This window comes from Atractosteus spatula, chromosome 1 (assembly GCF_055471065.1).
Source record: "Atractosteus spatula isolate fAtrSpa1 chromosome 1, fAtrSpa1.hap1, whole genome shotgun sequence".
NCBI classification, from domain to species: Eukaryota; Metazoa; Chordata; class Actinopteri; order Semionotiformes; family Lepisosteidae; genus Atractosteus; species Atractosteus spatula.
Window position 1 is genome coordinate 42,877,834 of NC_142706.1, and position 24,259 is coordinate 42,902,092.

The window sequence follows — 24,259 nt, forward strand, 5'->3', positions numbered from 1 at the left end:
ATCAGTTCATTTTTAGTTTAGTTGTATATTTCATATTTTGATTACTGGGCTAGAGTGAATAGTAACTGATCCTGTAGTTTGAAAAATACATAAATAAATATGGAGTGGCAGGGTGGAACATTGGTTAACATTGCTGCCTTACAGTGCTGGGACCCTGGGTTCAACTCCTGGGGTGCTCTCTGTATGGAGTTTGCATGTCTCCCCTCAGGTTTGTGTGGGTTTTTGCTGGGTACTCCAGTTTCCTCCCACAGTCTAAAAAAATACTCTTAGGTTAATTAGTTCAGTCAATTTTGCTGTCCAGGGTGTATCCCCACCTTGTGCACAATGCTTCCTGGGATAGGCTCCAGGCCATCACCACCCTGAACTGGATAAACAGTTATTGAAAGTTAGGATGTACTGGAGTGATGTGATAAATAGGTAAGAGAGCCATAGATAATCATGACAGTAGAGTTGAATATATGAGGTTGGAAGCATTACCAAGACCCTCTGCTTATGATTACCCTCACTGAAATATGACTCGTAAGACTTGGTGAGGAACTCCTTACTCCCAGAATGGAGGACTTAGGGTAGGAGTACGCGCTTTTGAAGTACTACAGATAGAGTGAAACACAAATCCATCTTTACAACAGTTATTTGGTCTCTATAGAAGAAAAACAGACCTGTAAGGTATACTGAATGGCACATTGACACACATTTAATTTAGATATTAAATCTTTTATAAGACTTTTTGCAGGTTCCATAAGTCCTGAAAATTGGGGAGTTGATATTGGCTCCCCAGAACACGCCGAGGTTGTAAACCAACACCTCAAAAAGCAGACTGACTAGAAGATGGACTGACCTGGGAGACCTACGGACATATCTAAGGCATTACCTTGTACATTAACTATTACAATTGTCTAGACAGGGAGTGCACTGCTCTAAAGGAGTAATGAAGACATTTCCCTCAACATTAATTCCAGCATTCTTTCAGGAGTCTGAGAATCAGAAAGCTGCCTGTTTATTTTTCTGCACATGTATTCTGATAACACTGTCCTTTGGCTGGAATCCAGAACCTTCTATGTCAAAAAGATGCATTAACAACATAGATGTACATAACAGTCTTTAGCATACACAGGTATACAAAATCACAGAACAATAATTGCCATCTAGAACAACATTTATATATTGAAAAGCTTTGGGCAAACAAACAATAAGCAGAGAATCCACCACAGCACAGTGGTTCACATTGCTGCCTTATAGTAGAGAGGCCCTGTGTTCAATTCCAGACTTGGGGTGCTATCTGTGGGGAGTTTGTATATTCTCCCCTGTGTTTGAGTGGTTTACCTCTGGGTGCTTGTTTTTTCTCCCACACTCCAATGACATACTAGTAATAGGCTCCAGTCCCCCCCCCAAACCCTGCATTTGATATAGCAGTTAGAAATGGAAAGATGGGATTCAAACATATTTTGGTTTTATCTGATCATTGTGGATGATTGGGAGATTCAGATATCTCTGTATAATATCTCTTATCATTTGGTGAGCTATTTCTTTCTCAGTAAAGGCCAACTACATCTGCATCTATAGGATACTGATCTATAGGATAATGATGTTGGAATACTGACTATTCTTAGATAGACTTTTCTATAGATCTATTAAAACAAATCCTTGAAAACAAATCTATTGAAAACTGAACTAGTTCTTTGACTTTAAAACACCAACACACATTCCAGTATGGTTGAAATTATGTTTTAACTATGTCTTGGCATTCTGTAGTTTCCAAAAACCTCAATTGTCTGGACAGCTGACATCCACTTTAAACAGTTCAAATTATATCACTAGGAAAAATTCTTTCCATTCCTAAATATACAATCAACTGAACAAAAACACAACAAGAACACTCAATCAAAGGCTACAGTCTCGCCCCACAGAGTGTGTCAGCACCTATCATGCTAGTATCTGGCAAAGCGTAGAAGCTTCACAGGCTTTGGTGAAATGAAAATATTTTAAAAAAACTACTGCTACCACCTACACAAACCCCCCTCCTGTTAATAGGCTTCCCTTTGTGTTAGCAAATTAGCAAACTATCACACCTAGAAAGCAGTTAAGGAAGACAGAACAATGTGCTAAAGCAGCATCAAACCTATTGCAAAGGTAAAGTATGGCTAAGAAACAAAACAGCTACAATTTATTTAAACACAATGGTTAAGTCAATTATTTTGTATTCAGGTAAAATTAAAATATAATTTTGGACATTTGTATGAACATTTCACAGGCTAGAAATTAATGGCAAGTTTTCTTTTATCATGTACTTCACTTTAGTGCTAGAACTTCACACTTCTTTTCTGAGTGTGGCTAGATTTTTTTCCCAACTGCTGCAACATATGGCAGTCTAAGTCCTAAAGAGCAAGCCGTGCCTGCCTGTGCCAGTTTCTAATTACCAGCTCATTAGCACACAGGTGTCAGTTCCTGATGACAGAGGCAATGCCCAAATGGCCTGGTTATCTGTCATGCAAAATGTAATTACATTGACCCTAGCGATGGGGAGTTTGACTGTTATTTGAAAAATATTAACAAATAAACAATGTAAGGGCATAGCCATTAAAGACAAACATTGAACAAAACAGTAATTTGAACAAGCCTTTATACACATACTACTACTGTAGTATTGTAGTAGAGAAAAGTAAAGTGAATATAAGTGAAAATTTCATCACCACAATTTGTACAATATGTAAAATACCTACTGTACATATGCACCTCTGTCATTACCAAAATACAATAACGTTTGAGGGTGTTTTTTTCACAAACACATTAAATGATTTAAAATGAATATGTTAAAATATTTTTTTCCTTTTTTAATTGGATGGACACATTTTAAAAAGTTACAGTAATTAAAAATGTGTTTTACCGTCATACATATGTATTCACTTTTAAAAGAAAAAAAATAACTTTTGAAAAAGAAAAAAGTAAGTACCATAAGCCTTTAGTGATTATTTGTCCCAAGAAATTATAAATGACATTTGGAAAAGTTTTTTTTTAAATTTATTTTAAAATATGTTCTGAATCACATGATTTTTTTTACTGCCAGAAGAAACATTATTTCTCTGGGTTGTATAACACAGATAGACTCCAGAGAAATGCCAGAAAAAAAACAACATCCCACAGAAACAAATAGCTATCTGTTTGATAAGCATGATCTAAACCAGCCTGAAGCCAGACAAGATAGAACCATATAATGTAGAAAGGTCTTGTGATATATACTATCAAAGGCCACACTCCGGTCAAGCAAATTAGAACAGATAACCAATTCAGTAGATGGATGATATTGTCATTCCAATACTCCATTATATGTTACCACCCATGGGGTTCTGCGTAGAGTGTAGGCCCACTGGAAAAACACATTTTGGAAGTCTCTTTAAGATGGATTAATTTTCTGTGGAATGAGCTATCCCTTTCTAAATGAAAAACAAAGGATCATCACAAGCCAATGGCTGATGCAATTCACTCTGATGAGTTCATTCACAAATCACCTCCTTTTGTTTAAACAAATGGGCCTGTTAATAAAATGTTTACTCCTGCACGAAGTTCACACCATTTTTTCCTAATAAGCAACAATCACAATGAAGCTATAATATGTCATATTAAACTGGGAGGCTAATTTAGTACTATCTAGAGAAACTTTAAACTTTTCTTATTTTATAATGTTTATATTGTTCCCCTTTTTAAAAACAATGTACGGTGAAGTTAGCACGGCAAAAAAGTTCTATGAAAATGATGCAAAGTTTGTCTCCTTTCGTGTACTCTGCTAAAAATATCCATCTAATTATATACTGCAGTTATAGAGCATCAGTAAAGAGATGAATGCCTTCCCTGTTGACAACATCACAAAGGCAATGGAAATGTTCTCTCAAGAGACTGACTCAGATTAAAAATCTGATGAAAGTCTTTGGGGGAAACTGAATCTCATCGTTTTCAAATGTAGAAGCCAATCTTCAAATATAAATAAATGTACTATTAAAAGACATATGGTCACATTAATTGATAACAGGTTGACAGGTTTAGGAAAGTCATGGCTAAATACAAAATTCTTTTGCAGATATATCACAGTACATTCTAGAGGAACACCTTTATTCCCCTGAGGATTCCAGAGCAGACTGTTATAAAGAGTAAACTAATGTATCAGCACTATGATTAAAATAGCATTATGCTCAGAACTTTGCTTACAATTTGGAAGTATCTATCAAATGTTATTTCAATCACACTCATTTTCAGGTTAGGAAAAGCTTCTCACCATTTTAACATAATCTTTTAAGGGTGTGTTTAGCTTAAACACAACATCGTTTTAGAACATCTTACAATCTGTGATACAGAAGAAAACTGATTCACAGTTATTTACATTTTAAGTGTATATAATGTCATGCTTAGCAATTTTGTATTTTTTTTATTGAAGACAAATTATATGGATGGAGTGAGTTAATTGGAGTACGGTATGAAATTATAGTAATGTCCTTTGTAGAGCATAACTCTGCAATCCATAATTAAAAGAAGCGAGTAAAATGTGAATGTATTCTAAAAAGACATATGGTGTGTAGACTGTGACTTGTACTTTCAGAATGAAAGATATGGATATTATTATTATCAAACTTGTAGGAGTTCCTTTTGTTAATTTGTTAATTTAAGAAGCTTATTTAAATAAACTGTGATAAGTACGCAAGTCAAAACTGCTAATCATTTGCAAACGTTGTTTTGGTAAAACTAGCACCATCTTTCAATTGTCAACCTCCAGACTGTTACACTTGGATTCAGCTTGGCTTAGATATATTTCACAGTTCATTAGATGAAACAGGGGCACTATATCTAAAGAGGACCAGCCAAATCTGTTGACTTGTCTGTGAAAGAAATTATAGAGGAATCTGGCACACAGTCATAGGAATGTGACTAATTCCCTGTGGAGGATAACAGTATGTAAGAACAGAAAGAGCACCTATACAAAACCCAGAGAAATCAAATCCACCCAGTTCAAAAACAGTGCAACAAGGTACAAAAAGTACAGAACAAACAATGGTTAAAATACATTACTAACATATATTATTTATAATATTAAAATGCAGTGAAGTACTGTGCAACTGAAAGTATCAAAAGCATAAACAATGTTTGCATATTAAGAGGACTCAACATCTTTGAAAAAAGCACTATTGGCACTGTTTCTGCATATAAATTAAGTTAAAAATGAAGAAGTATTTTTTGACATTTCTGGTCATCCATTTACAAGTTAGTATATGGGGAATATATGTAAAAAAAAAAAGAATTTTCCAACCTAGGATTTCAAACATTCTCCGTAGAAAACATTGTAAAACTATTCAAAGTAAAAAGGACATATTAGGCATCCAGCTGTGTATTTTAAAATACATCTATTAAATTATAAATGAAACTGTGATTACTTTAAATTAGGACTTTCGTATGAGTACATTTTACTCATCTATTCTACATCTCTTCTTCTTATCTACAATATTCATTGCATGGCCTTGGATACAGTGTCTTGACATTGCAAGGTTTACAGGTTTTAGCACAGCAAGTCAAGATAATATTGTTGAGACTTTAATCCAAGGCTCTGTCTACAATGCAAATGATTAAAAGGTTCCTATTTCTCAAATACATGAAGAAGTAATAAAACTCAAAAACACAATATTAGGATATATAGTTATAACTAGAATAAATACAACTTATACAGAATTATGTTTATTAATGTTGTGTTAATATTATTTAATGCAGTAGTACAGGGCTTTTCAACTTGTGGCCCTTTACAGCCACTTCATTGCAGTACTTAGATATAGCCAGCTCTTTACTTGCTATATTGATCCAGCTAATTATCAATTAAATAATTAAGGAATTCTGTAATGGAGTGCACTGGGAGGTCTATAACCTGAACAGACCCGCCATAGTAAGACCAATAGAATATTGTACTCAGGTTTGGTCACCACATTACAAGAGAGACTTCTACTCCAGAATAAGTCCAGAGAAGAGTGATCAGATACATTTCCAGGCTTAGAAGAAAGTTCTACTCAATATAGACCAAACAAACTGAACTTCCTCAGAATTAGCATGGACACATGAACCACAGTTCTCAATTGGAAACTACTGAGAAATTGATATACAGTAACACTTAATACAAGTGGCATGCTTTTACACACAGGTTTGTAAGAGACTAAAACAAGCTAGCCAGATATATTGTTGATGCTGATCCCCTAATGTCTTTCATAAAATGGCTGGAAGAGATTCTTGGATCACTTAGATATTAGCAAAGAAGCCGAATGGCCTTATCTTGTTTGAAGGCTTTTTTATGTTGTAAACTTCTCATGAATTTATTTGGAAAGAACAAGGATTGTAGCAGCAGTGTCATGGACAAACCCCATAGTGGCCTATAAAAATCAGGTTTTTCTAAATCCTTTGGACATTTAATACATTTTCAGAACATATATTTCTGTTGTACATACAGACTTAGAATACCTTGTTTTTCAATTATTGATGCCACAGGAAGTAAATCTAATTTCTTAAATCTAATACAGAACATTTTGTTTACTGGGTTTTGAAGATGTTTTTATTTTGCCGTATTTGTTGTTAAAAAAATTAATCTTCAATACTAAGACATGAATTGAAAATAGCTTGAACATTATGAGAGATACTTGGTTTCAGAACTCCTTTTTATTCAGGACTGCTGTATAAATGACCACATTAAATATAACTAATTTATCCCTATGCTGCTAAGACAGGTTATTATGTGAATGTTTGATACAACATTTCCATCTGTTTCAGTACATAATCAATTAATAATAATCAATACTATTAGCCAGATGTGTATGGTACACCTAAGTGCCTTTGATGCATCTTTGTTGGCAGAAAAATATGTATTAAAAAAGTACATTCTGCATGCTGAGAAAATAAAGCATTTAGAATGGTACCGGTTTATTTTATTTTTTTAATTAAGGTCTAACATAAGTTAAATAAATGCTTAAATCAAGGGTTCAACAATTCTAACTAAGGTCTCATTTAAAAAAAAAAACAAGAGACAAATAAATACTATGGAACCAGAACTGGAAAACAGCTCAATATTACAAAGGCAAGATGAGTCAGAAAGTAGAAGGTTGTATTACTCTCTAGTTTTACTGTAGGTTGCATTATTCTCTAGTTTTGCTGCATTATGTTATTCCAACCCAGTATGACTTCTTGATTTTCATTGATATATGTTTACATAAAAGTTTGGTTTCTTATGAAACTATTTTAATGACACATATCAAGAATTAATAGTGTTACAGTCAACTTATACTATATATCCACTATTTGAGGATCGCAAATTTTAAACTTTAAGTTTGCATGATTAACAGAATAACAAAGGTGGATAAAAGTATAAAATATCGTGAGAAACTTTTTTTGTCACCTCAGGAAAAAAATCATCTCAAGTAAAAAAAAAGGCTTAATTTTGCAGAACTGTTTACTGTTATGATGCACAAATTAAAAATGAAGATTCCAAAATAAAATCATTATAATACGATACGCTTAGTTACCATAGAGTATCTGACTTCCCGCAGGTTTTCACTTTGCAGTCTTGTTGAAAACCATGTTCAGCATTGTAAGTGGAGGACAGCAGCTGTGTGTTCCATGCTGCACTGCTTTAACAGATAAATGACCCCCTGTAGGTAACAAGATGAGTAGGAAGATATGTTGCTTCTCCAACAAAAGAACTGGGTCTTTCATACAGAAGCCAGACAGTGTATGGAGGCACTGGTCACCACATTTTGCCAATGTTTCACTCATAATGCAATTATGTTTAGGGGAATACTTGTACTGGAAAATGTACATTCTGCACCCTGATAAAACAAAGCTTGTGCGATCTTATTTAAAATTTTCAGAAGCAACATCTTTGTTTTGCTTATATTTTGCACTTTCTTGAATAACATCTCTCCTCTACAGTAAGTGTAAAGTAAACTAAGTAAAGTGGCTAAGATATATTTTGTTTTTTTTCTAAAAGGCTGATAATTGTACCACAATAACTAATAAATAATTCAATTTCAGTTAATGAAGAACCGTTTTAATATACAGAAAGGGTATTTATTTGGTGCTCAGGTCCCAAAAGTATAAATTTGATTTTTTTTCTTTCTTACAGATATTGGTGCTAGTTTGTTCGGCTGAGTCAATTATTGTTGCCTAATTGGAAAATCATTCAATAACATTAGCACATCTGTGTATGAAAAAGCTAGCGATTTCCTTGTGGAAGAATGGCCATCCTATAGGAATTTGCATTCTTGGTTATCAATTGCCTTTGTGCAGAATCGAGAAAAGTAATTTAATTATGTAGCGGATATGAATTCCAGAGCTCACTGAGATGATCTTGCTAATAGAATGCTACAGTAGATGCAGATAAAATTAAAAAACCTATCTTTGAGATTGTAATATTGGACTTTTGTTTTGTGTAGGATGTGTCATTTATCCCCATTTATTATGTGGTGGTTTTTCTTTCTTTTTTTTGTAACACGGGTCCCTTTATTAGAAACTGTTACATATGAATTACTAACTTCTTTCGTACTATTCTGTTGTATGGGTTAACAACTGGGTTTATTCATCAACTGAATTAATAGTTTAATAACAATTAATGTAGTGCACAAGAATCTGTCGTTGGTGGCTTGGTGTGGTATTTCAATTGTTTCCTATCACTTTAGTCCTCCCTTCTTTACATACACACACTTACACAAAGCAAATGAAACAGTCACTAACACCTTGCCTTGTTTTTTTTGCATAATTTAACATCTTTGTAATTTAGCCCAATTTTTTTCACCACAGATTTACTTAAATGCCAAAGTATGTTCTCACACTGCATTCTCAGGTCTGGAATGTATCTTAAGAACAAAGCAAAGATAACATATTCAAGAATGTTCACTGTAGTGCTGTTATCTAAGAACGACATGGTAAGATTCTTTTTCACAAATTCATAAACTCAAACTTCATACGAGCAGGACATTTAAAATAAATATCTAAATTGTAAATGCTTTAGGTTTTTAACGTTAACTTTAAAAAGTGCAGACAGCTAATGTCAAACATTTTGTGATATATACTGTATGAACTGTTCTTACTTTCCCTGCAGTCTTCAAGAAATCTTTATTTTGGGTGGTATTCCAATATATAATTTGCTAAGAAACACAAATCTACATTACATTCCTAAATGTAATCTACATCACATTTAGTTAAACATTAGTTTCTTTAGTACCATTAGCTTCTTTGCAATTCTTTAAATAATGCTTCATAAATGAAGTATAATGTGATAAAAACATTTACTCTACAGTTTCCCTTTCTTGCATAAGCCCATCAAAATAAAACTTTATTTTCAATGTCCTATTTGCAAAAAAATGTTTTTTTAATCTCTGAAATGGTTAATTCTTGATGTAAGAATATACAATCCATGCAATTCTTTTTTTTAAATTTGAAAATCAAAGCCTTGTTTTGGGAATTGTAAGTAATTTATTTTATTCTTAAATTATCTTTCATTATGCTTTAATGATTTCCTAATTTAGTTCCTCTTGTGCATTACTACACGTGAATAGTATTACTTGTGGCTGAATTGTCTGCAAGACCAAAATTAATATCGGTGTTGAGGTCACATGTAGGAGGTTCTTTTATGGATATATTCTTACATTAACTTAAAGTACATCTGAAAATTAAATTATTTTCAAAAGTTTAATCTCAATTTTCCTGTGGGTGTTTCTCAAGGACTTGAAGTTACGAAGAAACATCATATTCTATAGGAAATACATTTCCTAACAATCCTTTTCCCTAATGAAGTTAATTTCATAAGTAGGTCATTCCACATTTCAGAGAACATTATACCTTCCTTAGAAAACCAACATAAAGACTGAAAAAATAAATATAATTTATAAAAACACAACATACCATGATCTAAGAAATATATTTTAATCAATTTTAACAAAATGCTCAGTGGTCTGCCAAAATAATAATTCAGTTTTGGTCAACGAGTGTTGCCTTTTAATTTTTTAATTAGATAGGTTTTTCTAAGCAGTGTTATGAAATTAAGTCAAATGTGTGTTAACATTTCATAAAATTGATTATGTATTTTGCATAATACATTGTTAATGAAAAATTAGTGAATTATAAATGAAAAATTATCATGACCTAGATAAAGTCAATGAGTACTTTCTTCTATTACAATTATTCATCATAACAAAAAAATAATGTAAATGATTTAAATGCACTGATAGATTTAATTATTCGAATTTACTGAATATATTTCTTGAAAAATAAGACTGAATTTCGGATTGATTGGGTGTAATATAGAAAAAGAGATTAATCTGCAAAGTTTTATCCAATAGTCACTAAGAACCAGCCGTTGTAGTGCTTGTGTCATAATAGTCTTCTCTGCATTATACTTTTTCTTGTTTCCCAGATATCACTATTTTTGCACTTTAAGACAGAAAAAAACAGAAAATTTTAAAAACAGAGAATGTTTGTCTAGATTATAAAAATGTCTCTTTTACATAAATATGCTTTCACAAGCTTCTGTCTCATCTTGATTATGTAGTTTGGCTGATGTGCATTGAATGTAACATACGATTCTTGTTTTCTTTTCTGCTACAAAATCATTTTGTTTAGCTAGCACTACAATTAATTCTAGATGGTCATATTTCAAGTGATCTCTGGCCTTCCTGTATGGACATATATGGAAGACAAATTGATAGCCAACCTGCTCCAGACTATTTATGTTATTACCTTCAGTAGGCCAAAAACCTGAGTTGAACGTGATTGATGATTCAGAATGGCAATATGTACAATTTTAATTACCTTCAGTAACAAGGTCATGGTGCAATCCTACCCCAGAAACAAAAAAAATCAAATTTCAAAAGCAACTAAAAACATAGATGTGTTTGATGTTTACTACCTTCATTTAAATGTTAATTTAATATTTAAGAGTTGATAGATACATTCAGAGGGCAGTCGCAAATGGCAGACTGTAACATCAAACGAGGTAAATCAAGACGTAAGCATATTTAAATCTAAATTGTGTTTCTACAGAATTATGTAAAAAAAAAACAACACAAGCCATAATATTCTGCATTTATCTGTTTATTAATCACCTCTTGGCATTTATGTGTGTGTGTTTGAATGTATGTATACCTTTGATATTTAGCTTTTTCTAATTGCCCATTTATTTTTGGTTACAATAACACAGAATTACCATGATTTAAAATCTAAATTATTACTCTCCTTTATTTATAGACATAAATTTCCATATTCCAAAAGTGAAAAAAAAAGTTTGGTGGGAGTGAAAATAAGGCCTTCCAGCATGACCTTCCTGTACCTGCATATGCCTATAGCACTGAATGTCAGTTTATGAAACTCTAAATTGGATAAGAAACTGACCAATGGATACCACACTTTCAGAAAAGTATATTTATATATATAGAGATTTATATTTATTTAGAAGCTTTGAAATAGTACAGTAAACACTTCGCACACATGATATAAACTACAGAATGTCTCTGATTAAGTCGTAGGCCACAGCTGTCCTGACCCACTAGTGAAAAAAACATGATCACAATCTTTCTTATAAAGTTGGAGTAAATTCGGGAACACCTGACCACACAAAAATAATATAAAACAGTCAAGTCTAAAACAGTGATATTGCATTTATAATGCACAAATATTTTCTGTACAATTGGCTTCTTGGTGTGAGTATAAACATCTAAAGGGCTCAGTGACAATTTAAGATATACATAGTGCTGTAAACAGGCACACACAGATAAAGAGGTGAGGATCTTCACCCCTAAGTTTTTTTATAGTTCCATTTCAACTCATTTCTCAGGCCTGCTGAGAGCAATAAGGTCCTACTGTTGGCCATCACTTTTTTCTGTCCCCCAGGGCAAAATAATCCAAAGGTTACGTACAACCGGACAGCCAAGATAATGAAGTTGAAAACTTGATGCTTGTGTTGGTCGGCTATTGTGCAAATTCATGCTGTCTCGGGTATGTCCACGCGAAAGGGACTAGCAAATCCTTTTCCGCGCTGTAAGCAAAGAAAACGCACTCATTAAGAAGAAGTCTGATTAAAGACTTAACCTTGAGTTCACATAAAAGTAAAAAGAAATAACGTGTCTGTAGAACGTATTTAAACAGTCAGGGGGAATGATGCTATAGCAATTATTTATCTACGTTCTACTTAGTGGAAATTGTACAAATGAAGGCACACTGTTAAATTAGTCAAATATCATGCAGAACAACATTTGATTATTACCTTTGGGAAATGTTATTAGCATAGATATTGCATGCTCATTTAATTTAAGTGAGCTACACTGGGTAATTGTTTAACTTTGCTGCACATAACTGGATTACAAACATAAGAAAATTAAGTCAGTTTTCCCCTTCCATCTTAACTGCTTGACACATCTCTATCAGCAGTTAACCTAATGCAACAGATGAAAAATGAAACCAGTACTGTTGGTTAATAAGAAGCGGCTGCAAAGACCTATATATGGATGTAAATATGTATCTTCTGCGTTTTTAGTTGTGACTTTTTTTCAAAGTTATTCTAGGTAGTAGTTATTCAGTTTTCAACTGAAAACCTCCATAGAACAAGGGTCAACTTTACACTTTTAGAAAAAAATAGTTAAGTAAACACTGTCATAATCAATTTTCCCTAAACAGGCAGATTACAGATAAATAATGCTGAACTAATGCCATGCTCTATTTTTATATTCTTCTTAGCAAACTTTAAAGCAATTTCAAGGACTGATATTTTATTTCAGTTGAATGACTCTTTATAATCTTTTGGAATGTTAAAATTCAATGTATAAATTAAATGCAATCCACTTCCCAGGGGCAGGAAAAGAATATCCTCTGGTTTGATTTATTTTAATAAGTTAGATAAAGGGGCTAAAACAGTTTTATTTTAAGTGAGGATGCATCAGGGATTTTCAAGATGCAACATCCATGATTATTTCAAAGAAAAACCTGGGTAGGTAGAGGGATGAACAGTAGTAAACCATATTATTCCAATGACAAGTCACAACAGACTTATTATGTAAAATTGCTAATCTAATCTTTATTTATAAATTGTACAGCCAATTTATATATTTTGTCATAATTAAACACACAAAACAATGGAAACACTTGAGTTATGGAATATATTTGAAAGACAGAAAAAGAGAAAGAAAGATCAGAAGGACTTTTATCTGGACAGCAATTAGTTTTAGGAAATGGAAAGATTAATTATAGCGAAAAGAATTTAATGGCACTTCCAGCCATTCAAGATTTTTGTTGCATTGGATCTGATTGAAATTAATTACTAATACTCACACAAATAAGGTGGTTTGTAAGGCGCACGTGTGCTAGACAGAAGTGCATCAAACTCTTTCCTCTCTAGCGTGCCGTGATGTGACTTCTCTTTGCCAAAGGTGGAGAAAGATCTCTCCCCAGTTTGCTCTTGAGTTTCAAATACCTCAGTGTCTGGCACAGAGTCCATTCCTGGAACATGCAGATTGCTACGATAATCTGCAGCCTGGCGGCCATCGGATGGCACAAAGGAGGGCATCCAGCATCGATCTGAGTGCCCTAGGGCTTTGCACTCTTCTGTGCAATTTGAAAAAAGATCAGCACCTAGAACAAAATTAAAAATGAGGAGGGAAAATAAGTCAGCAAAGATGTCTTGCAAAAGACACATTTCCCTTGCACATAGGATATTATTAGTGGTATAAGTATTACTTTGCTATTTACATGGATAATGGACACATTCTAGCCTTGCGCAAACTTGTTCGAGTAAGAATTCTGAGTAAATATTTTCTTTCACTATTAATTCCATGTCACCTAGCACATTTCAATGCAGGACCTATTCAAACCCTTTGCTCGGAAGACAACTATTTAAAATGCAACACAGATGTAAAAAATAAATATTATAAGTAAATGGAAAAAACACATACTCGGTGGCATAATAAACCCCTTTGGCGACCATAATCATTGGCAGATTGGGTTTCAGGTGGGTTGACGGTGAAAATTATATGTTAAAACATTTTGATCAAAGCAAACGTAAAGACATAAAGAAAGGAAGGTGGAATCACATCTTTAATCTCTAATTCCTCATGGCAGGAGCTTTTCTAGTGCAGATCAAAGAAGCTAGTTACAAGACTGTCCTGCTGATCAACCTCATACCCTGTTTTCATGGCAGTGTTATGATAAAAGGAGTAAAAGGTCAAATATGTTGTGAGTCAGAGTGAGATCAAGGAGGTATTGTAGATATTCTCTTCTAAAAAGTTCAACAAAAGTTTCAAACGCTGACAGCTATGGACTCCAAAATTAAAATAACTCAGCATTCCATTTGGCTTAGTATGAAGAACATAATTATATCATCTTTTAAACACTGGTCTCTGGTATTTAGAAGTGTTGTATTTTTTAAGTGAGGTGAACAAGGCAGTTAAAAAATAGAACATTGTAAATAATGTACAGCCTTTAAACATTAAAATTGGTAAGAATCTGCCAAATGAAGCATGTGGTTGGAATCAAATATTTCAACTAAAAGTCAAACACAAAAATACAGCACAATCATACTAAGGCTAATCTGATGAAACCAAATTAAATGCCACTTAATAGTATAATATGTTGACAGTAAATTGCAATTATCATTGTAACATAACTTGTTGTTTCTTTTAAGCAAATTCTGAAGCAACTGGTTTAATCATGAAGCCAGGAAAATATTAAGAGAGACAATAATTGACATGTTATTGACATATGTTAAAAGTTGTAGATTAATATCTAAATAAACAAAGGAGGTCAACAAAAATGTGTTTTTGCAAACTAGACTAAGCTGTCAAACAGCAAAGTAATTTCAATAAAAACTGAAGGAAATTAATAATTTTAAATATCTAATATACTGTATATTGATAATGACTGTCAGTTCAGGTGCTCTCATTCGGAAAAAATATTATTGAATTACATTTGCTGAAGTGATTCAATATAAAAAAAAAAATATGTTTAACCCCATATTTACAAAGTAAAGATTTTGATATTTATTTCTAGGGACACATTCACAAACTCATGTAAACAAAGACTATTTTCATTGAACAGTTTGCTTTAATAATAGACTAAACTATTCTTCCAAACAAGAAAACATGAAAATTACAAGAGGGTCACTTCAACTGCACCTACTACATATGTCTTCCTTCAAACAGAATGAGTGGGAGCTATAATTTTGTGCCCCCTAGCAATACAAAACTCTGTCCAGATGGATCTTCCCTTTTGATACTGGTTAATATGCAGAAATCTAAATATTAGTATAATCTAAAGAGAGGTTGATTAGTGAATAGAATATGTTAAGACCTTTGAGCAAGTAACAAAATACAAATAAAAAATCTGAACTGTACAGAATACTGAAAACTAGTCTGCGATATTTATAAAGGCATTTAAGAAATTATAATTGTAATACAGATTTACAAATATATAATTTATACATCATAATGAATATGCATATATTATAATTATTATGTTTTCCACCCTTCTTACACACATGCATAAGATATACACAGTATATGAATGCCCACAATATACAATCAAATTAAATTTAATTATCATCTCTTAAATGTTTTAAAAAGTAAAAACATCTAGATTCCAAATATTTTAGAACTTGGAGGACTGGGTAAACAAATCTAATGAACGCAACTCAAGCCTTCGGTTTTAATCAGTTTCTGACAAAACACTTCACTCCACAGTTTATACTTCTCAGTTAGAACTTCTGTACTCCACTTTAAACAGGCCTTGCAGCTTATTCAAGCGAGAAGATGGAAAGAGGGCGGAATGTAAAAGCTAATCCTCCTTAAAATGGCTTCTTTATTTTAAAATTCAGAAAGAAATTTAAGCATTGCAAACCCAAGCCTTGATAATAACCTTCATTTGATAATTGGTATGCAGAGGTCTGAAAATAAATTACTGATCAGTGAGCTGTTACAGAGTGCTAACGTGAACTGAAGACAGAATAAAGGATCACAGGGCCCAGTAGAGACTACAAATACTTCCACAATACTTCTGAGAACAGTGCAGCTTGTTTTACTGTGCTATCCAAACACTAAAGCTCTGAAACCTTAGATATGAGGAAGCTGTTACAAACCAAACAAGATGTCATTGTTAAGTATACAGACAAACTCACATGCAAGCTCACATAAGCAATTCAACACAGTGTAATGTTGTACAGTGGCTTTGTTCGCCCTTATAAGAAATGAAAATTAAAATAAAAAGGAAATAATATTTTTAATGTTGCAACTAAATTTAATCCCAAATTCCTGGCATCTAACAAGTACTTGTCAAAATGCCACATAAACATAAACATCAGAAAATTCAATCTATATGAATTCTTGGAATTCAGTCAAGAAAAAAAAATGGAAAGATACATTAAAATATCTTTGTTTAATGCATACTATAAGGAACTAAATTCTACTCTACAGCAAAGTTTAACATGCTGCACAAACTACTGAATAACAATATAAAATGGTTTTGGATCAGTAGGACCCACATTATCTCCCCCTGTACCTTAAAGTTCTTAAGACACTTTTTCTGAAACTTTCAGCTGTATGGATCATGACGACAACATCAATAACACAATTTGTCTCTTAAAATATTTTAGATTGCTCTTTTAATATTGGTTTACAAAAATAACAATGTTGGTAAAAAATAATCTTGCAGTACAAAATTAGAAATGTATTATTATAATAGAACTTGAAATCTATGTGTCTAAGAGATTGTACTAGCAGACACCATGGCCTCCCCAGTAAAAGACATGAGTAAATGTAAAAAAAGTCTTCCGCTCAACTGCAGGGTACGATCTATAGACCTGACTTCCATTCTTCTGTTGTCTGAGGTGTCTGTTCATGGCTGATTACTTTTCAATAAAAAAATAATCTGAAATCAGCAGTCAGTAACAAATCCGAATTTGAGCCCTACTGTGTTCAATCCATTTCTGAGGTCAGTTAGTCACAGTTTACATCTCACCATGGCAGAACATACTCTGTGTGATAGCATGTGTAACAACAAGATAAGCCCAAAAATCCGATATAGCAGGAACTTTACTAAAAGAAGTTATGGAAATTAGAAAGGTACTATTGCAAACTTGAAAGAAAACTTTTTAAATATGTTTTTGCTGTCTAACAAGCAGCATTTTTTGCAGTGTCCTATAAAAGTAATAATGTAACATCCAGTTGAGTGAAATTAAGTTTTTCCCTTTTTCTATCCTTTTGTGTTGCAAAAATCATAAGATTAGAAGATGCTGAGCAAATTTCTTTGTAACTACCCTTCGTGTCGGTTAGGAGAAATGAAGTGTGTTGATGGTAAAATAACATTTAAGGTATTTCTTTTCACCTCATATAATTTATAGTGGTATAAATGGAAAATGACTGAAAACAATACATCTCATGTATTTGATGTTGATTTTACAGTCCAGTTATAATGATATGATCTGTGCCATAGGTATACTCTATGTAGCCTATGCACAACGGGCAAATGAATGGCTACTTCCGGCCATGGGAGAATGCAGTTTTACTTAAATGTGCCTCAATGGTGACCTCAAAATAAATGTATAAGATGAACATTTGCAGTGGGCATTTGTGGTTAAACAAAGAAATTATAATTCAATGTTGCCCTTGTGACACCCTAGCATTCTGAGATAATTAGAAAACTTAAGAATTTAATTTATGTTGAAATTATATTATGTATCTTATACTATGTATAGAGAATGTAGTGAATAGTTTTAAATACTCTTATCAGCCATACATTTCATATAATATTATTATACAATTGGAATCTCTATTTATAAATATCAATATACACTATATAATTACATACTGTATACATTGTTTTGAATACAAAAAACTTTTTAACAGAAGTGAATGTGGATGACTAGCTAGTAAAGTCACATACAGTGCACTTAAAAACAAATTTTAATCTCTTAATTTTGTTTTTTTTTATCCCTGGTTTTGTTTTCCCCACATGCATTACAGTATATTTTCTCATTTTCATTTCTTATTCTCTGTAACGTCCATGAAAAATTCTGTAACACATAAAATTATATAAAAGGCTGTGCTTAGTTTGGGCACAGTGTTCTCTAATGCTAGTATGGTGTGTAGGTGTATTACTGACTGTAATAGCTACTAAAATAGTATCCAGATTTGGTACAACTGAATGTTTTTAAAAAACGTATGCATGTAGCACATCCAAAATACAGCCTGTTCAATAAGCAACTAAAAAAAAGACACATGATATTTCTGCACACAGTTTATGAATTGAGTATTTGTTTCAATGCAGCACTTGGCACAACCCAGTTTACTTCCCAGACCCTAAATAGCAAATCAATTCTGCTCCAAATTCCGTCACGTCCCTCAAGTAGTTGAAAGCTAATGGCCATCCAAAAGGCCTCATTAAGGCTGCATATTTATAAACAGCAGAATTAAATTAACTAATCCATTCAGCGGGTCTATTATTCTAAAAGTGTTTCCCATATAAAGTAACGAGAAATTAGACAGCCTTTGTCAAAGCAAACGTAATCTTTACATATATTCATTGCCTTTATTAGTAGCGTGTTTATTCCTTATGTTCATATTCGGACGGTGTACGCATTTCCGGCATTGTTGATCAAACTTCTAAAATAAATAACCATTCCATATTTTAGGGAGTCGGAATGTTTACAGTAAGGCTGACTGAAAAAAAAAAATACATCTGCAAGTGTGACTGCAAAAACAGCAGATCTGCTTGTGTTGGAATATATGCCTTACGCTAAAAAAATAAAGTAGGAAATATACTTTTTTCATACAGAAACGGTGCACAACACAATGTAAAACTTTAAATAGCTTTTCACGTGTTATTATTAGTACATACCCAAACATTGTTAGTAATTAACTAGCTGAGCACAACCAGCATTTGAGTCTTCTACTTTTAAACATTTAACATTACAGTAGATACTATATGTGCACACCGATGTGTGTATATATCATAAAATACGTTTGTATAAAACAGAACAAATATTTTTAAAAACCGTACCAGAGGCATGGCCACGATTGGTGGCGTCATGGTCGCTGTCTCCTTGCTCACTATCACCGTGACCACTGTCCTTAGAACTCACTATATCTGCTTCCTGGAAAGCAGAACTAAAAAAAATAGAAAATAGAAGAATTGGACTCAGACTGCATCAGAGTAAGCAATGCACAACAACAAAAACTAAATAAATATTGTTCTGCCATCAAACGGCCACCCGTGGTGTTACACTTGGGGTAGAACAATTTTGCTTTAGGTCTCTATAGCTATAGTGAAAAATAAAAAACATTAACATCCTTTAAAAAGTTGTTTATTAATCTATTTAAGGTACATTCGCCGTTTGTAAGCAGAAAGGCGATGAGTAATACGCCATTTAAAACGCCTAATATAATCGGCTTTGGTGTTTATTTCGCTCCTTTTTTAATTCGTTTTTTTTTTCATTAATGGACAGCACAGCAGTCTTATTTCACAGGCTTACCTGTTAACACGCCGCGGTCTATCAACAAGGTAACTGAGTTCAGTTCTCTGGTGCTTTGTCTAAAAGATACAAGTGTGATTATACAGATAACAGCATTAAAAATGAACTACAGTATGAACATATTGAGTACAAAAATCAAGCATAGTGTGAACATACATATAACTTTTCATAGGATATATAAACGGTTTTTCATGCAGGGAGAGATATTAGTGTCTTGAGTTTATTTTAAAACGACTCTCTTGGTAACTACAATTATGTGTTGAAGTGAATTAGAGAAACAGAAGAGCAATAGACGAAGCTTTGTTCTTGTGTTACACTGCAGGACCGTGCTAAGCATACTTAATTTACATTCAAACAGTGGCGACGTTGCCCGTCCATACAGGAGCATGTTTTTTTTTTTTAATTTGACAATCACTATACAGTATACATTAGTTAAGTATGTATATTTAGATCTAAAGTATAATTAACTGAAATACATGAATAAAAAAAAGTGTTTTGAATAATTTTGAAGTAAAAAAAACTTGAGGAGGCAACAACTAAGAAGCTGCTGGCTACTTTTTATGTGAAATGTTGAAGCAGTTCGGTAAAAGCGGATAGTCTGTCATATCGGCATGGCCGATAATCAAAGCTGTAAGACTTGAGCATTTTGTATAGCAAAACTGATTTTAAACAATTATAGAACTGATTGCGTATTAATAGGCGTCAAAAAGCAGGTAAATACAATAATATAATAATTCAGCCGTATTCTACTACAATACGAATGGAAGATTAAAAGCGCTAGAAAATACATGAAATGCAGAAATGCGTAGTCAGACACATATGTAAAAAGTATACATACACGCATAATCTCACATGCATACATAAATATGTACGTGCAAGAAATGTGTAAAATATGTATAATACAATATGTTCAAGTGGGGAAATTTAATCCCACTTTATGCCACCCGTAATATCACATTATTCTTATTCTTATTATTATTATAAGCGATCTTACCTCGTTCGATAAAATGCTGCCGTTAGATAAGATGTCAGGCTGCTGGTCAGTATAACCTGTCACTATGGCTCCACAGGGATTATGGTCTGTGTCTGTGCTCCTAGATGGACTACAGGGCTTTAGGAACATGAGATCAGTTTTGGCAGATTCCGGTGTAAGACATACCTGGTAGCAATAATTCTGGTTTTGATGATGGGAACCAAAGCTCCCGGATTCCTCTACTGGGACTTGGGCAGTGTTGGTGACATTAGCGCTCTGCACCAGCATGATATCTGACTTGCTAAGCTTTTTCTTTCTGGCCCTTGCCTGCCTGCTACAGCAAGAACTGCAGCACAGACAGCAATCACTCGCCAAGCATGTGTATATGTTCATTTTTTTGTCCTTTTGACATCGGATGGCCAGTACTATCATTGCCAAGAGGAAGATGAATGACACGGAGCCCAGTGCGATGATTAGAATTAGAGTCAAATCGAGGGAGTTTTCTTTCGTTTTTGTGGAACCACGATCCCCACTGTGGCCTTCAACAACGCTGTCTACTATCATCACGACAACACTAGCTGTAGATGAAAGAGGTGGTTGTCCGTGGTCCCTCACCTCAATCAACAAGTCATAAGGGTGATGCGGATCTCTTTTACTCGAGACCCTTCTGGCAGTCCTTAGCTCACCAGTCCTCCAGTCCATACGAAACATTCCCATTTCATTTCCTCTTAATATACTGTAAGACAGACGCGCGTTGTCACCATCGTCTGCATCCATAGCAACTATCCGGGTCACCAAATAGCCAGGTTCTGCAGATCTGGGCAAATGTTCTTTGGCTGTGCCGTTTTTGCCTAGCGGAGCGATGACTGAAGGTGCGTTGTCATTTTGATCCACTATGATAACATTAACAGTAGCATTGGAGGATAATTCGGGGCTACCAGAGTCTTTAGCTTGAACCATAAAGCTGAAGTCTCTTAATTGTTCATAATCAAAAGATCTCAAAGCATATAGATAGCCGTTTTCAGAGTTGATTGACACATAAGTAAAAACAGACATACCCTGTATGTCGCACTCCAATATGGAGTAAGAAATATAAGCATTTTGCCCGACGTCAGGATCAACGGCGCTTACTGCATAAATGTAAGCCCCTGGCACATTATTTTCAGTCACATAAACATCATAAATAGGTTGCGTAAACCTTGGAGAATTGTCATTTTCATCCGACACCTGCACTTTAATGGACTTGCTTGTGGCAAGGGACGGGGAGCCCTTATCTTTTGCCACAACCGTGATTGTGTATGAATCAGTATTTTCTCTGTCCAGTGGTCCGTCGGTAACAATAGTGTAATAGTTCCTAAAAGAAGATTTGAGTTTGAAAGGTACATCTCCGAGAATTTCGCAGTGGATCTGTCCATTTTCCCCGGAGTCCTTGTCGGTAACGCTGAGCAAGGCGATCACAGTGCCGGGGGCAGCCTTTTCGCTTACTGACTCGGTCACGGTGCTGAAACTGATCTCCGGGGCATTATCATTCACATCTATCACTTTGACCAGAACTTTACAGTGAGCTGGAACAGCATTAGGTCCAAGATCTTTCGCCTGCACGTAGATTTGATACATACTGCTCTCCTCATAGTCGACCTCCCCACTCACTTCAATCCTGCCAGTTCTTGGGTCAATATTAAACAGATCCTTTACTCTCGGGGAAATATGATTGCTAAAAGAATACACAATTTCTCCATTTTGTCCCTCGTCCATGTCGGTGGCATTTAAATGAATGACCAAAGTGCCCACTGGCGAATTTTCAGGTAGGCTGACTGTATACACCGACTGGTCAAAGACTGGAACATTATCATTGGAATCTAGTACTTTAACGACAAGTAGCGCCGTACCAGTCCTCTGAGGCAGACCACCATCTACTGCTGTTAGTACGTACCTGTGTACTGCTTGCTGCTCCCTGTCCAGAGGCTTTTCCAGTACTAGTTCAGCAAACTTGTTTCCATCTCCTTGTGTTTGTACATCAAGGTAAAAATAGCTGTTAGTTGTGATTTCGTAAGTGCGGAGCGCATTGGTGCCAACATCGGGGTCGAATGCGCTTTCCAGCGGAAAGCGAGTTCCAGGAGTGGCACTTTCCGAGATTTCAACAGTAATGTCAGTTTCGGGGAAGCTTGGGGGATTGTCATTGATATCCACTATTTCAATTTCCACGCGGAAAAGCTCCAACGGGTTTTCTAAAAATACCTCCAGGTGTAGAAGGCAGGTAGCACTCTGTTTGCAGATCTGTTCTCTATCGATTTTTTCATTCACAAAAAGCACTCCGTTTTCCAAATTCACTTCGAGGTATGGAGTCCTAGAACTGGGCACAGTCTGAAATCTACGAGATGAAAGTTTTGTTATGTCCAAGCCCAAATCCTCAGCAATATTTCCCACAAACGTGCCATGGTCCTGCTCCTCTGGAACAGAATAGCGTATCTGGGAAACCACTCCATCCACAATACAGAACAGTACAAATAAGACAATCATCTCCAAATAAGAAGTGCACTTGTATTTTATATCTTCTGTCTTTGATTGGAATTTTCCATCACCTCTGCCCGGAGATACACAAAAAATGCAAGGATTCCCGCATCAGTTATTTTCCTCCTTTTACACCTATCAACCAACGGACCATTTCTATTTGACTTTGCTGACAATTAGAGACGTTTGATCCTCAACTGTTATTTTGGTATGCAGAGTTTTCTGAGCTTTGGCTTCAGAGAAAACACTGTAATGCAGCAACTGATCATATCCTTTATGAGTAAAAAAAGAATAAAAAATAAAACTTTTAAGTTTGAAAGAGAGAGATTTTACAGAGCGCAACTTTCACATAAAATCGTCTTAAGTAAGAACTTCATATATATATATATTAATTAAAATCTTACTTTTCTTTATAATCTCCTTGTCCCAGCCGCAGATGCTATGATCTCAGCTGGCAGACTTCTGAGCTCCAAGTGCCCAGCTTTTCTGTTTTTGCGCAGCGCTCTCCACCTACCAGCCAATAGTAGCCAACGACACCCACATAGGTTACACCTGATTGGGGAATTGTAATGCCAACTAAGTCTCGTCACAGATCCTAAAGAAGTCATTTAGTAACCTTGCAGGGTTCAATTCATTGAATCGCATGTCTGAGTGAAGAGTTAATAGCCAAACAGAGATAAAAGGAAACAGAAAGCTGACCAAATTGCAGAACAGCGCCCTAGAATTGGGGAAAATAATAAATATATACGTTTTTCATAAATTAAAAAGTAAAATATCATCGATGACATTAGGAATAACTGCTCACATGTTTATTTATATTATCTTTTTCTTGTGTTTCATTTTTACCGGTGTCGCTATAATTCGTGATATTTCAGCAAAATACCTCCTCTCTATAAAAGCTTAAAGCTCACCTGTTACGTTTTACTCCACTGTCTTGTGATTTAGCTAATCCCCAAATCTGTACTATAACCATTATAGTGTTTGATTTAATTGCATGGATAATCTAACACTACAAGAAACGTAAATGCAATGTTAGTCGTGAAGATATCCCCTTTAATATATTTCCGGAAATGCCTCGGTTCCATGAGTGCAACAGTAAAATGAATGCATTCAATGACTTACTTTTTAGACAGCTTGTTGCTCGCTCGTTTGATGAACACCACCAGCCGACCCAGCCCAACCCCCTAACCTTCTGTAAACACCAACTGTTTCCGAAAGCATGTAATGGTCCCTTCTACAAAGAAACAGGAAAATTA

The 24,259-nt window shown here is 34.4% G+C and overlaps 1 protein-coding gene across 3 annotated transcripts; it reads right to left on the reverse strand.

The window, feature by feature from the left end:
* Nucleotides 1-7,581: 7,581 nt before the first annotated feature.
* On the reverse strand, nucleotides 7,582-23,484 carry LOC148840901 (protocadherin-10-like). 3 transcript variants are annotated; one of them, XM_088907948.1, is made up of 5 exons: nucleotides 20,514-23,477; nucleotides 19,520-19,578; nucleotides 19,048-19,154; nucleotides 13,475-13,632; nucleotides 7,582-7,664 (listed from the first exon to the last, which is right to left on the reverse strand). In XM_088907948.1, the coding sequence occupies exons 1-5, from the start codon at nucleotides 23,010-23,012 to the stop codon at nucleotides 7,596-7,598; spliced, it is 2,892 nt and encodes a 963-aa protein (XP_088764074.1). In that variant the 5' UTR covers nucleotides 23,013-23,477; the 3' UTR covers nucleotides 7,582-7,595. The 3 variants fall into 3 exon arrangements, with proteins under 3 accessions (XP_088764074.1, XP_088764122.1, XP_088763988.1); XM_088907996.1 differs by lacking the exon at nucleotides 7,582-7,664 and adding an exon at nucleotides 11,086-12,043 and having other exon boundaries at nucleotides 20,514-23,484; XM_088907862.1 differs by lacking the exon at nucleotides 7,582-7,664 and adding an exon at nucleotides 11,086-12,043 and having other exon boundaries at nucleotides 13,333-13,632.
* Between the last annotated feature and the right edge of the window lie 775 nt (nucleotides 23,485-24,259).

Coding starts and splice junctions, on each gene's coding strand:
- LOC148840901 (XM_088907862.1), bottom strand. CDS start 23,012: ATGATTGTCTTATTTGTACTGTTCTGTATTGTGGATGGAGTGGTTTCC. Junction 13,633..19,047: donor CAATCGTGGCCATGCCTCTG/GTACGGTTTTTA, acceptor ATTTTGTTCTAG/GTGCTGATCTTTTTTCAAAT. Junction 12,044..13,332: donor TTACAAACCACCTTATTTGT/GTGAGTATTAGT, acceptor CTTTGCTTACAG/CGCGGAAAAGGATTTGCTAG.